Consider the following 16,334-nt stretch of genomic DNA (forward strand, 5'->3'; position numbering starts at 1 on the left):
GCCGTTGGTTATACAACATATAAGTTTGTCCTGGATCTGCCACAGCTGCCTCCAGTGCTCCAGTGTGGATGCTGGTTATTCACACATCCTGCTGTTTCATGTAAGAAGCTGTAGATGGTTTATCAATTGGAAAAACAATACACGTGCCTTCGACTGATGTGTAAGACACTCTTTTCTCACTATCCTGCTCTCTCTCCCTCTGTCTGTTAAAGTGACATGTGCATGGAAGTCATTATACGCGTCTTAATGCCTTGTAATGAGTTTTCTGCCGAGCTTAATGTACCGTGTTTCTTCTTCGAGTGCAGCAAGCTGTGCCGCCACTCTATGTACACCAGAGACGGTCCATCATGTGCTCTACTGGGCGCTCCATGAAAAAATTTACTTCTGGTCATCATTTTATGAAAACATGGCGATTCACTTCTGTAGATTGGCTAGTTAGGGCATCAGTTTAATATATATTTTTTAAATAATTAATTATATCACGTTCAAAGCCATTTGTTTACTATTTATCTCGACTCAGCCATGCAGGTTAATTCTTACCTTCCTTGTAACAAAGCTAGCTATTTGCAGAGCTGTAATGGTCTCAGTGCGGAGAGTTACAGACGACTGAGGGACTACTGTGTGCAGCAGTCACTGGCAATTGTTAACTTCAAAGCAGAAGTGAAAACGGCAACAAAAAAATGAAGCATAATTGTAAAACTGAAAAACTGAGGCCGTTACACTTTAGTCATATAACATTAAATTGATGAAGTCTTTGCAATTCCCCCCCCCCACACACACACACAATTTATTATTAATGTTTAAATTGATCTGTTTCCACCCCAGTCTCCAGGATCATTCCTGCAAACCACGATGTGTGTGTGTGTGTGTGTGTGTGTGTGAGCTCATGTTTTGAGCTGCATTATTTAAATAGTCTATTGACATGCATATCAACATGATGATATGTTGTTGTCCATTTAAAGTGCTCATGGCACCTTTGATGTACAGTTAACGAGGAATTGATGATGATTTCCTGGCTTTTAAATCACAGATTTCCATAATGTAAAATAACAGGGTCACAGGACATGAGAATGTCGATGCATCACATACCTGCATTGCTTTAAAAATAGCTTACATTTTTAATTTCAGTTCTGAGCTTATCATTTTTTTTCCTTAAATGAACTTTATGGCATGTTTATTACTGATTTCTGTGTGTTATAAAATGCACTCACTTCTCGTGGCCTTGCTGTGAGTGAATCTCTTTGTATCGCCTTTTATGTTGAGCCCACTTGGATAGCGACAGGCTTTATTCTCGCTCAATGGCTTTACGTTGTAGCCTTTCAAGTCACACATTGTACTGAGGCTTTAGTAATAACATGTTTCCACGAGGGAAGGTTAAGCTTCAAGGTCATCACAGGTCACCGTTTCAACTTTTACAGGTTTACACGTTATTTTAACGCAAATCCTTTTACTTTTAGCACGCCGTGTCTCTTTCTGAGATTAAAGGAAGACTTTTAGGCAGAGGTCTCAAATATCAAGTTATAATCACTTATTATATGTTTTTTTTAGTAATATATTTATTTTGCATCATAAAAATGTTTTGATTGTGAAGTATGTATCTATGTTACAGAAGAGTATCAGGGCCATATGTCAAACAAAAAAATAAGAAAACAGCATGAATTCTGACTTTAATCTGACTTTCATATCAGAATTCCAACTTTAATCTCAGAATTCTGACTTTAATTTCAATTGACTTTTTTCTTTAATCTCAGAATTCTGACTTCAATCTCACATTTCGACTTTGTCTTTAATCTCAGAATTCTGACGTTAATCTCAGAATTCTAACTTTAATCTCAGAATTCATGCTGTTTTATTTTTTTATGTGGCCCGAATACTCTTCCGTACCATGTCCATCAACATAGACGCTTTAATTTTGAAATTCAACAGTTACTTTCCCCCCTAAAACCTGCCACACTCGATACTCACTGGCCCCCCGGTCATTTGAGTTTGAGAGCGCTGCTTTAAGGGATGTTGTTCACTGTGATCTGTGCGATCTGCACAAACACGCGCAGCAGAGGTGGAGGAGGAAATCATTAATTTACGTTTGTGAGTAACTGTGAGCAACTGTCATTCCTCTCCTCTGATTCATCACACACATACGGCACTCGCTGAGGATGACTCATTTTAGTCCGACTCAATTTATTCACATGTGATAAACAGCAATTTCTGACATATTTAATATCTTTTGTCTCACGTAGCACTGTAGGTAAAATTGGTGGGTATAATCATTTACCTCATTTAGTGAGTGAAGCGGCAGCACTTTGGAGTTGGCATTATTAATTTCCACATCACTGATGCTCGTAAATCCAAAAAAAAGGAGTCTGCCATTTCAGTGTTGCTTGTTGTCACAGGATTAGAGTCCAACAAGTTCTCCTGACATCAGCTTTTCATGCATTGCATTTCTTGAAAGCTGCAGCTATCGATTATCGTTAACATTCATTCCACAAAGGTGAGGGTGCAATAACTCTTCAGATCAGGGGTCAGCTATCAGGAGGTGGCAGTCTGTGATCATCACGGAGATTTGTGCCATTTTCTGTGCTGAAATAATAAATGAAAAGGTGCTGATGCATCTGAATGCAAAGATGACTGAGCGAGACAAAGACAGTACATTGTTGTCAACAGCTGAGTGAAATCCTGACATCGGCGGACCAAACATTTCTTATGTATTAAAAAATGCATCCAACCATATGATGGCGGCAGCTCGGCAGCATTGATTGATCACACCGCTTCACTGCCCCGTGAAGCTGAAATTCAAAGTCTGCTCAAAAACGGAGTTCAAATCCAAGTTTGAGTGATTCCTGTCGCATGTGCAAAGAGAAAGCTGCAGTTACAGCAGGTGCATTAACCATAAACACACAGTACTGTATCATGAAATGACAACATTCCCTTATTTTCTCTGTGTAGCGTACAAGCTGTAAATGATGGAATTAGATTTGTGTCAACACTTTTTGAGATGCAAATAAAATATCGATTTAATTATTCAAATATTGTATTTTATTGTTTGAAAATACACACTGAGTTTTGCAGCGACAGCTCAGTGAATGCAGTCAGGGGCTTGGAGTGGCTGTCTGTTTGGAACTCGTTCCCCAAGTTTCCCCCAGTGGACATCTGACAAAATAAATGTAAGTGTCTAATGTTTATGATTTCATCTCACATACGTATTTCCGGTCCACTGAGCTGTCGCTGCAAAACTCAGTAGCCAATCAGCAGGCAGCTTCCTAAGGCACGCCCCATGTTCAGAATCGCAAACCAAAAAAAAACCACGGTGTGAAGAGCAGATCAGGGAGCGTATTTTCACACAATAAAATGCAATATTTTCAAATGATTAAATCGATATTTTATTTGCAATGACGGTAGAGGTGTCCAAGGTGTGGGAAAGTTTGTGGAGCTTTCTAAAATATTCATTCAAAACCTGTGTAGCTTTAGAGGATTTAAACTGTGCGGCAAGAGAGACGAGAAGAGCCACAGCTCTCTTCTTCAACTATCCACTCCAGGTATTAAGATTAATTTATGGCTAAAAAAGAAAAGGAAAAAGTGTTTTAAAGTCAAAGAAGTGGGTGTTTTGATGTTAGGCTGGGTGTTCAGTTTGCGGCGGTCAAAAATACTTCAGATCAAACACCAAACGCGAAGACTTCCTTCTCCATGAGAATGATGTCAGTGTCAGAGAGAGGGAGGGAGACAGAACAGTGGCAGAGAGCAGGATGCAGGTCTCATTTTGCAAATATCAGATCTGATTGCCAAATTAGTCTTAACCTCTGACAGAAAACAGCTGCCTGCCTCTGTTGGCTGGCTGTCACTTTGCAGAGCGTGAGTGTCAACAGTCTGACTCTGACTCTTTGGATCTGATGCCAGAGAAGCACAATGCACAGCAGAGAATTCATTATTTGTGAGGCACTTTATTCGTTTGAAAGTGCATTTACCCCCGACATTTACTGCATGTGTTTAGTGTATGGGTTAATTAACGTGTCAGGTCTGATTTTAATGTCTATCTGTTAAACGTCGATGAAAACCGGGACTACGGTAAGGTTTTCAAACTCTTGAGTCAGTGTGACATTTTGAATTCAATTAATTGATTAATCTAAGTGCTGAACTTGAAAGTCGGTCTGTAAAAACATGAAATGCAAACTCGTGTATAAAGGAGCTCAATTTATCACATCAATTCCAAAAAATATCTGTAATTTACTAGAATTTACATCCAGACATAGAACCCTCTGAGAGAAATTAGGGACCACCACACTGGGAAGAAAATGGAGTGTTATTATTTTGTTTTCCATAATGTGCGTGCGGCTGGAGAACAGATGGGACTGGAACATATTTCATCTTTCAGATGTCATCATCTTTGCTGCAGTTAGACATAGAGAGAAGTATAATATTTTGTTTTAAAACAGAGCTGCTATATCTTATATATAAAGTGTGGTCTTTCTCATTAGTCCTGCCTAAAATCTTTGTGAGAAGAGGAGTGGGCTTTGAAGTGAAAGTGACAGGATTGACAATTATGAATTATTCTAGACGGCGCAAAAAAGAGACTAAAGTTTCCTCCGCTGTAGCAAAAATCCTCACAATCTGCTTCATCGTGGCGTCATCAAACAGAACTCTGTGATTTGCATTTTTCTCTGAGGACAGCATTTAGCAGTCGACCCCCTGCTGAGTTTCTGCATTACTGTGAGATTCTAGCCCGTGTTCAGACTAAAGAGAAGAGCACTGAAGACTGAACACAAATCTACTTTTACTCACTGTTGTCGGTTTCTTTTTTGAATTGTAATTTTCCAGCTAAAAGTTGACCACGTGTCTCGTCCTAATCTGATCATTCCCAGATAATAATTTGCTTGGAATTACAGAGGAAAGAAAAACACGTTTTACATTAATCATCGCTGCATTATTCACATTGTTTCTCTGACGGTGGTCATTTTTTTCTTTCCTTTTTTTTTGCTGAGCCCCACGTTTTTCTCATTCAAGTGCTTCTGTTGAAAGACAATTTCATTTAATTTCATAAGAGGGAAAAACTTCTACGAATTTAGAAAAGAAAAGAAGTGATGAATTAATGTCGCGCAACTATGACCGATCATGAATCGTCACTGAGAGCCATGTGTTCAGAAAGGAGTCAAAAGATGCTGTGAAGTCTCATTCGTTGCCCCCGCTTCATCCATATTCAGGCCTTGATTTTTATCTGACTTGAATCTCGTTATCCGCTGCACGCCTGCTGCATTCCGCTCTCAATAATCACTTTAAATTTGCATGTAGTTTCTAAAACTTTCATTTGTGTCTCATCTTAACCTATCTGCTTTTATATTGTACTTATGGCCCATGTGTAAACAGTAAGCTTTTAAAAGGACGACTGTGCGGGATTCAGTGTCACTAGTCTAACAAGTGGTTAACACTCAATCATGGAGAGCTTCGTCTGTTCAAGGGAACATGGAAAAACTCAAAAAATTTGAAAATTTCAGCTCATGCCGTCTCTCTCTCCCTCTGTCTGACAACAGGAAGTGAACTGGTGAACATATTAACTTGATATCCCCGTACTCAGTATGACCACATAAATAACATCCTAACCAAAACAAACACCACCAAAGAACAACAATCAATATCCCGTCACCTTCTTACCAATAGAAAACAATCACCTACTAATTGATTCCTGGCTCCTACAATTCATGTCCATGCCATCCATCCATCTACCACCATATACCATTTATCCCTCGAGGGTTGTGGGGATGCTGAGCTGAACCATTCCTCGCTGACACAGCTGAAGAGCTATAGAGTTCACTCTGGTCACCACATCACCCTCTGTTTGACCTTTGTTGTTATGAAGCTAAACCTAAATGTGATGAGATTGGCTGTGAACGACGCTAAACACTGCTGCGGCTTTGGAAAGTTGTACAATAATTCTGATCTTCTGCCTCATGCAATACAAGCAAAGTAATGTAAAGTGAATGAGAAGCATTTCATTTGATGCCTCCGCCACATACTAAATGGTCTGTTAAGAGGGCAATGTAGTGTAAATAGAGAGGGAGTTGTGTGAAACGGTTGTAACACACATATTTCTACGCACACAGACATTAAAAACACAACATTTGTGTTGTTGGCACAAACAAACAAATAGATCATTTCTTTCTCATCCTGTTTTCGATCAGGGTTTGGTGTCTTATGACGATGATTAGAAAGAAAAACAGCAACTCTTTCAAACAGAATCCCACACACATAAACACAGCATGAAAACAGCCCCCTGAAGCTATCTGTGCAGTGCATTGTGGGAGAGGCCCCCACAGAGGAGACGAGGGCAGCATGTGCAAGGTTGAAGGTCGCCCACTATCTTCTTCCAGGAATAAGCATGCATTATACCTGCACAAGTATGCATTCGTGTATTTACATCTTATTGAATCCGACACTTATTGAATTGACTGTGAGCGTTCACAGCAGAAACCTCGGTGACAGGTCAGGTCAAGTTCATGAGCCCAGTGTGACGTACAGCATCACAGTGGGCTTCACTGTAATGCATAACACGGACAAACTTTAGACCAAAAAGTCAGGTCATTTTAGAGCTAAGATTTCTTTTTTTTAAGTAACGGATGACTGAAATCAGTCATAAATTTTACTGTAATCTTACTTTTGGAAGTATTGTACTTCACTACATTTTAAATCACATGCGTTACTTTATGACGACAGGTGAATTGGTGCTAATGAAGGTGAGAAAGTTAAAGCATTTGTGACCTTTGACCCAGTTTGACTGATACATAATGTGTTTACATATTTTATCTTGTCAGATTTGCCTTTAATTAAAAACAATTCATGTGAGATGTGTGTCCCTTTGTGCTTTTACACGACACAAGAAAGAACCTTTACTCAGATGCAAGCTAAGCACAGATTTCAGCATTAGGTCAGATGTAATGATTGCAATTATATTTAAAAAGCAATCTCGACTCTGAAACAACAAATGCAAGGAATCAAAAAAGAGGATTTTATGTAACAAGGTACTTTGTTTAAATTGCAATAATTCTGTAATTGAATAAGTTGCCTTTTAAAGTAAATTGGAGCAGACACAAATCAGACAGCCCCAGAGTGCATGTCACTATACCCTGACATGCATGTGCAGCATCACTCAGATTAAAAAAAAAGTGACTTCACTACATAATCCTCAGCTTCATCTACAAATCGATATACAGCCTACAGGAGGTAATGGGAAAATGTTCAGTCGGTCCAAAGCTTTTTTTCTTCCAGAATCACTGCCTCACAGTGTGCAGAGGGAGTGTGGAATACAACATTGATGAGGACAAAGTGAATCATTTTTAATATTTTCCGTTTGGGATGTTTCACTGAAATTCAGTTAAAAGACGGAAGGAAATATTGAGACTTTTAAAATACATTTTAAACATGTTAGTGCAAAAGAAATAGACACTAAATCAAATTCCTCAAAGTCCAAATAACACTTTGCCGGAACACTTTGAGGAGGCGAGGTACTACTGCATGTACACCTTCTGTGGAGTGAACTGACAGAGGCAGAAATCATGCTCTGTCAGCTTAAAGAGTTATTTAAGTTAATGGACGGTAAGAAGGGGCCACACGGTTGGTGTAGTGGTCTTCTTGTCTTTGCAGCAAGAAGAACTGGGTTCGAGACCTGGTCAGACACAAGGGCCTGTCAGCATGGACTTTGTATGTTCTCCCCCTGTGTGTGTGTGTGTGTCTTTAACTTGACCCTAGGAGTGGATGGTTGTTTGTCTCTATATGTGGCCCTGCACTGGACTGGCAAGTGGTGTCTATGGTGTACCCCGCCTATCGCTCTGTCATCAGCTGAGATTGGCACAGCCCGCCTGACCACACATGCGGAGGATAAAGTGGTAGAACATGGATGAATGGATGGTAGGAAGATTCAGAATGACACTCAACAATACTAACAAACTGAAAGGGGGCCGTGTCAGCGTCTAGTGTAGCGCGGGTGGACACATTTTACGACTGTTTGTATTGTTTGCGTATACCGGGACAAGAACAATGTTCCGAGTGAACATCAGAGTTGAGCGACAACCGCTCGACTGAACTGTGCATAGAAACGTACGTAGATCTCAGTGACTCAATGACTAAGATCATTTACATTGAATTGTTCAAAAATAGAAATTGGCAAAATAAAATAAAAACAACAAAGTTCTGTTTTTAAATCTATGATCATCAGATATAGACTTGGTCTTTTTTTTATTCCCGGTGCAGTATTGATACATTGACGTACATACGACGAGTGTTGTCATCATTATGTAATTCCTTCAGGACAAATCAACATGCATGCAATCAAGCCATCATTAGTGCATGGCACTAGTGCATTAGTTCATTTAGCCCTCTCACATGGGATGGATGTATTATGTGAATATGCAGCCTGAGGGACCTGTAGCCGAGGATTTGGGTTATATTTTTGCATTTTTATACCCACATTTTTCTTTGTAACATTTAACATGCTATTATCATCAGAAATGCACTGCTGGAAATACCATTGACCTCAGCGAATGTTTGAAACGGCTGCATTTAAACACTACAATAATTGTTGTGTCTTACATGGTTAGTTAATTGTTAAAGAGCCTCTGTAGCTCCCTGGCATGTGGTCAAGACATTCAAAACGCAGAGTGTGATTTACTGTAAGATGAAGACGTTCCTTGGTGGCAGTCTTATATAACCAGAGTTCACATTGAGAGTCTATAACGCTAAAAAAACAACAAACTACTAAACTGATATGTGTATTATTGTATCACTTATCTTCATCACAGCTGAAACAGACAACCTTTCTTGTCTCTATGATGGGAAGTGGTTGTAAATGAATAATAACTCCATCAGTATTAATAATGCTTATCCGTGAATCTTGCTCTGTTCTTTTTGGCAACCGTGACACAGTGAGGACACAAAGGAAATCTGTTAATGATGGAAATAGTGTGACCCAGCCCCACCTGTTTTTTGCACACAGAGGTGCTTCTTAACACAACACCAGTTCTGAGGAAGAGACGCAATGTTTCGTCCCTGCTGGGTCTTAAAATAAAGTCAAACTGTTCCTGAAGACAAAATGCTGCTGAATGAAACAAATCATGTAGAGTATGCTTTTGTTTATGTTATAGTGGCTGTCTGGACCGGAATCATCAGCTGTTCACAAAAGTATTTATTTCCCAAAACGAGAAGAAAACCGGATCTAAAGGAAAAACATGCAAGCTTTATACTCCACATTTCATCGGGTTTGCTTTCTGCGATTGTATCCGTGTCTCTAAATCTCTTATCACAAACACATACATGCACTTGATCCTAATCTTTGATTCAAGTCTTTCAGCCGCGTGCGGATAAACCTTTTCATCTGCTCCGCTCACAGCAGGAGGAAGATTTTTCCGCAGGAGTAGAAGTTACTGGTGTAAATTCTGAATCTTCCATCTTATGTTTTTTTTCTTTTTCCCTCCCACATCTTGAAATGGAGCTGATTGTCTCGTGTCTGTTTCTATTCCTCCTTCAGTCAACCGTCTAATGGCGTGCACATGTACAGTTCTCAGTTCTCTGTGTGTCTTATGGCTTGTATAAAGTACGGACGGTAGATTACACGTGTTATCTCATCTTATCTTCATTCCTAAGTAGCCTATAATGTCTATGACATGCTCACTGAGTGTGTATGACACACATAAGGTCAACATTTTTCACTTGTTAGAACTCACTTAAGGCTCGACTCTGACTTTGCACCTAACGTCTCTCGTTGTCTTTCTCTCAGCAGTGTCTCAGTGTGTGCTGACACTGGGATGTGGACCCCACTATGACTACGCCATCGAGGAGTTCTGTCTGGCCAAGTTCAGGCTGGACATGCAGGAGCTAGATCAGAGACGCTGGTGTAATTGGGAGGACACAGTGGAGTAAGTAGGACACACACACACACACACAGAAAGGGTGAGGAAGACACCCTCAGCCGATCGCAAATGGCAACAGATTTACATAACGTGGCTTTGCCTCTTAAATTTGCATATGGCAAATTTAAATTGTCCTTGCTCTTTGTGAGCTTTGAATCAACGACAACATTCAACACGTGTAGTAGTATTGTTGTAACCTTTAAGCCACTTATCCCCTCACACCAAACAAAAATGGTATTGTTATTCTTTAAGTTTGGTTTAAGATTTATTTTTTGTAGCTGGAGAAATGTATAGTTAACAAAGTGTTTGGATCAGCTTGCAGTGGCTCATTAGGTGCAGGGTGAGAGAAAGAGAGTAGAAAAAGACTTTAAGTACATTTATATGCACAGTTGCACCCTCTTATGACCATCAAGATAATGAGGCTGCCTGGATTTATATTGATTTTAATCGGTGTAGAATTGTCAAAGAATGTTCAATGAGTGAGTGCTTCTGCCCCGTTCTGCGCCTTTTTCCAAGATAACTTTGTCTTTCGATATCTGGCAGTTAGGAATAAGCTGACGTCTGTAACACTCTGGTTAATCTTATCTGTGATTGGACGGTCATTAGGCCGAGGTCCTGAGGTTCTACCGTAATGACAAGTCGTCTCCTTTTACTTCCGGTTCAAAGACCAGGGAGGAAATCGTCAAGTCCGACGAAGCATACATGCAGGAATAATCGGACTATGAATCGCATTATTCAGGTATGTTAGTCCGACTACAACTAGCTTGATTTTAGTCGGACTAACGTGTTTACATGACATTAAGAAAACCAGATTATTGTCTTAGTCCGACTAAAATCGGACTTTTAACATGCATGTAAACACACTGAGTGAGGGTAGAAAAGTGCAGCAGGTTGAGAGTGACGCAAAAATGGTTAAGACACTAAATAAATAAACAATAAAACACTTTCTCTCCGTGTCAAGACTCGTCTTTAACCTGGTACCAAAGGTTTATAAATTCAGATATACTAGAGTCAGTTATTAACATCCATTAACAACATCTCTGTGCATCCCAGAAGTCTCAGCTGTTGTTTTTGTAAATCTATTTAATACTGTATAAGATAAGGTGACAATAGATATTCTGATTACAAACATTCAAAAGCTACTCCCCACTCCACTCCAAACACAAACACAAGTTGTGGTAGTTTTTTAGTTGTGCCGTCTCCCTTTGTGTTCGCTTTAAATAACTTCCTTGTCATTTTAAGAGCTGACCGTCCGACCTCCCAAAATGGCACATACTGTATGCCATCAGTTACTTTAAATAGCAGGATCCCATAGTCATTTGGCCCCCGAGCCAGTGCCCAGTAGACCCCGACAGTCATCTATCAATGGCCTGAGCCAACAATGTCAGAGTTGGTTTGGGAAAAAAAAAGAGCGTCAGCCTTAATGTGGGTAAAGGAGCTCATGCAAAGGCTTGTGACGATCATCAGCCAGTATTTTGAGCTTTGAAGTCTGAATATAAATAGTTTTATTACTTCTCCCGAGAGGATAACATCATATTTCACAGAGTATGCCTGTTTTGTTTGGATTAATAATGATGTCAAAAAAATCACAAGGACACCAGACGCTCCTTTTGAGGAATCTGCTTTTTGAAGCGCTTTTTAAAACTTCCATCCACGTGGAAATGTAAATGTAAACAGACGTCGTGGTGTTTTATACTCCTGTGGCAGATACTGAAGCAGAAGAGGATGAAGATAAACAGTTAGTGCAGTATTTACTGTATGTCAATGACAATGTCAATGTATGACAAGTTATCAATCATCTATGCATCAAGTTACCAATGAGTCGTGGAGGAGAAGGGGGCATTAAAATCCATGGATTTCCTTCCGCTGGATGTTTTTGCCGCTACTGCATGGCTCATTACTCCCTGCGTCTATCGCTAGATTGAAATGGAATTTGGATTTAAGAAGTCAGGCACAAGACATCATGAGCTCAAAATCTTTAGAACATTAAGAGTTAACAGGTCATGAGTATGATGGGGAATTTTTTTAAATGATCACGGTAAACATGCAGCCTCATTTGAATATTTGTATAAAGGGTCGGGTTTTTCTGAAGGAAGCAGACCGGCAACCAAAACGTCACACAGTGTGCCGTCACTATCTACCATATTTATATAGGTGATAATTGTCTCCTGACATCTTATAAGGCCGATTTCTTTTTCTTATACTTAATTAATCCCTTAGGGAAATTCTTTCTCTGCATTTAACCCATCCTCCAGTAGAAACCTTGCTAGAATAAGGAAGGTTACAGCCTTCCTTATTCTAGAAAGAAGACGGGGTGCAATGGGGGTACCTTGCTCAGGGGTTACCCCAGCCCTTTGACCTTTTAAAAGGCAGAATTCATAATCTAAGTGTAAACAAAACTGAAGTCTGAACCTGATATCACACTTATATTGAGAGAAATTAATAATTTTGGCAAATGTATAATTATGTCACAATATAGCATATAGTATGTTCTATATAATGTTTATGCATTGCACAAACAAACGTGGATAACCCATGCAATCACTTCCAATGTTTCACCCTAAATCAAAATCAGTGTGAAATCATCTGATATTTATAACTATAAATGTTCATACAACTTCTGACCATATCACCCAGCAGTAAAAAAGAAAGAAAGAAAAGAAATGATTTACTTTGCAACTCCCTGTCCCAGATCACAGTAATTAAGTAGATAAACAAAAATAGAATTAGCCTTAAAAATAATCACAACACCTAATTCCTCTGGATGCATGACTGGTGTGAAATAAAGCCGCAGGCATATTGAAAACCTGCGGTGGTTTCACACAAGTGACATAATCCTCAAAACCAACTGGGCTTTAAAAGCTGCTGAGAAAATGAGGACGACGTTATCGACGGACGCTATGCATGAATAAATGAATGTTGAGGGTTCTGACAGCCTCGTCTTTTAATCCCATTTCTGTCTGGCGCATAAATGAACTCCCAGCTCTGCTCAAGAGCTTCACGTAAAGGTCAGCTTAAGGAGGATTTCTACATTTTCTCTCCTTGAGTCCATTAGATAATGGAATGCTCTTCCCCTTTTGTAGATGTCTTTATGAAATACTGCAAATTGAACATGGGAATAGCTGCTTTATTATATATTCTGTACCTGCTGTAGTGTTTGTCTATCTGTTGGTAGAAGCTGGATTTGCTTTAAAGCTCCTTCTCTTATTGTTGCCCCAGAGTGAGGTTGTTTGTACACGCTCCCCGACTACAAATTGGATTTAGACAATATTGTGGCCCGTGTTGAGGGGCAAAAGTGAACTTTACTTCTGCAATATTTCAGAGTTATTCAAAGTCAGACTTTGATCTGTCGCAGGCCAACCGTAAAAAGTGAGAGGTTACAGTCTAAATAAGCGCACAAACAAACCAAAAAAGGCAGGAAACCGCTCCTCATAAAACCATCAAACACTTGAAAATGAAAGATTAATATGTTTAAAAAACTGCCCAGCTGTGTATAAAAGGTCAAGTACAGTATGAGGACAGTTGCTCCCCTCTTGAGGAAAAGTTGCATTCTTGCGAAGAATCCACTGGGGATTTCTATCTAGTATGTGTGCGTGCGTCTCTCACTGTGTGCGTGTGTTTGGTCATGTCTCCATGACTTCACATTGACTTACAACTGCTAATTCCCCAACCTTAAAACTTAGCCTGACCTTAAAAAGGTCCAGTGTGTAAGAATTAGTGACAAGTAAGCGTGAGATAGATTCCATCAAGACTGCATCAAGCAAAGCCCTTTCACATATAAAAGGCTTTTTCTAAGGCTACGAAAAAAAATTTCATTTTAAAGCTGTAATAAACATATGGACCTTTAGCCTATGAATGAATTAATATTTATTTCTTACGTCATAACATAAACACATTAACCAGTATTGCTCAAACAAGAGTAGGATGACGCTTTATCAAAACAAAACTAGAAAGTACTGGACCAAATTCTTGAAAAAATTGTATTTTTAAGCATTTTATTAAACTGTTAATAGTTATAGATCAAATATAACCTTGCATTTCTTTCATTTATATTTTCCTCTTAAGTTATACCCATCTTCTCTGTCAGTTAATCCATTCTGAATGTCACCAGGTAGTAAATGAATCTTTGCTTTGTACACTATTTGAGCAGTTCTTAACCAAACTTCACCAAATCCATAAACTTAAGAGAATTAACCTTCAGAAATGTTGCATTTGTGTGGTCCCTATACCCAACATGATGTGCACTTTTGTGGAGTATACATAATGGTTGCAAAGCTGTTTTATAGGCATCAAATATGACAGTAAGAGTAAGCAATATAGAATGTACAACACTATTTCTGTGTCTCTTTCTTTCATAAAAAAATGATAAATTACGTTCCTATGATCATATTCCTCCACATACTTAATACACCTTTACATTTTTCATGAATGTATGATTCTTGAGGTACACATTCCACCTACATGCATCTGTGCAGTCTTGTCTGTTCTGCCGACCTGGGGCACCGAATATTCTGTTGCCACTGAGATTATATTTTACCAGCTTTCACAGAGTAATAGTTGCAAAGTGACTGTGAATGTTATTTTGCATTAAGTGCATTTTGAATCAGAGTCAAAAACGTGGACAGCTGTCTTGTCTTAAACTTTGTCCTTCGCTCTTTTCTTTTTCCTTTCTTCATCTCAATCCTCCTTTGTCTTAACATCTCTCAGGTGCTCAAATATTAACTGTCATCTTCCTTTCTATTCATTTGCCCTTTAATTTATTGACATCCCAGGCAGTTTGAGGTTATAGCACACTGTCCCGTGGACCAATTTGTCCCTCTGTCAATAGGTTGGTAGGGGTCCATATTGAATCCCAGGATGCAATCAGAAAAGGGCAACATGGAGCTGCCCTGGACAGGCAACTACACTATTACTCCCCACTCATAAGCCTTTTACTGCCATTCACGAGTGATAGTGAAGTTTGGTGACATACATAAACTGATATGGAAATGAACATGCACACCTCTCTAACATGCAGGTAAAAGCGATAACCACTGAGCCACTATGGAGACCATCAAATCATTCCAGCCACAAATACACAGTTCTAATCAGTAAATCATAAATGAATTCAAAACTACTTTTACTTGTCATAACTGGAAAGGACACAAGTGTGACCAACTGTATTAAAGGTGGCTATTTAAGGACAACAAGGCACAACTTGATAATGATGATGTAAATAAAAAGTTTATGCAGTATATGGTACTGTGACATTTCTGTGGAGAATCTCATTAATCCAGGTCATAGTTTTCCAACTATTAGTCTGTACGTCCAGTTTCTACTGACTCAATGTTTTTTGGATAGAAATAACTACTTAATTTTTACTTTACTTTTTGAACTTTAAGATCCTGCTAATTTCACAATATTCTAAATCTAACGAACATGAAAGAGAGCCTTAAAAAGGACCATACCGTGTGTTTCTCTCATTATTTAAATATTCTTTTGGCAGTTTCTTGACCACATTGCAGATGTATTGTTTTCTCTCTTCTGCGCGGCCCCATGTTTCCATTTACATCTTAAAAGGCACGATAATCTACTTGCAGACTTTTCATTTGTGTTTATACAGTCAACGCGAACATCAAAGTCTGCGCAGTTTATTTATTTATTGGTCAGTCTCATGCTAATGGTTGTGAAACTGAAGTGGTGAGTGACATGAAAGGTTTGTAGCTGCAGGCACGATGTCTGATTGAATGCGATTGCACCCCTCGAGCCGTTTTCAAGAGCCTGCCCATAGATTTTCATTATGGTATGGAAAGCAATAGCTGCGTGCAGAGCAGGAGAAAACACACCAGATGAGCAGCAAATAGACTGAAACATGCTAAAGTTATTAGAACGATGTTTTAAGTTATGGGAAACGTATCTCCAGCTTGCTCCTTGCATGCATTCACAAGCAAGCGTCAGTGTACGTCCGCTGCATACTAAGTCCTATTTAAATGTTTACCACTGCAGCTCGCTGAATCAATATCACATGTACCATCAGGCTCAGTCTAATTACTTCCAGCCACACTGGCCAGGGTGGTGACATGGCAACGCAAATGGCACAGTGTCACCTCACCGCGAGTGAGAGAGAGGCTGACGGAAAATCGTTTGTTGTCAGTTTAGATGCTGCAAACTGAATAGAGAAATAGTTGCAGCTCACAGTCTTTGTAAAAAGACAGCGCTAATTATTTAGAAAATGCAAGACACTCGGCTCGGAAGAAACTCATTTATTGTTATTAGCTTCACGATCGTCTCCGACGACAGTCAATCTGTGGATTCTGTTTAATTGACACTAATTTGTCTCTGCTGAGAAAAAAAACACGGGGTTTGCTCATGAACAATTCAGATGCACGTATCTGATTTGTAAAGTAAAGTTTCAATTTAATTCAGAATTAAGACCGAAATTGAATCACTTTGCTGCTGCTGCTATAG

At 39.2% G+C, this 16,334-nt stretch overlaps 1 protein-coding gene across 2 annotated transcripts in view; it reads left to right on the forward strand.

The window, feature by feature from the left end:
• The window catches only part of ramp1 (receptor activity modifying protein 1), a 46,383-nt gene that overhangs the window by 16,252 nt on the left and 13,797 nt on the right, over nt 1–16,334 (forward strand). Inside the window, exon 2 of one of the 2 annotated variants that reach the window (XM_044017199.1) lies at nt 9,755–9,893. In XM_044017199.1, coding sequence (XP_043873134.1) covers nt 9,755–9,893 — 139 coding nt within the window. The remainder of the gene's footprint in view (nt 1–9,754; nt 9,894–16,334) is intronic. The other variant, XM_044017205.1, reaches the window with a different exon arrangement.

This window comes from Solea senegalensis, linkage group LG2 (assembly GCF_019176455.1).
Source record: "Solea senegalensis isolate Sse05_10M linkage group LG2, IFAPA_SoseM_1, whole genome shotgun sequence".
Classification (NCBI taxonomy): Eukaryota; Metazoa; Chordata; class Actinopteri; order Pleuronectiformes; family Soleidae; genus Solea; species Solea senegalensis.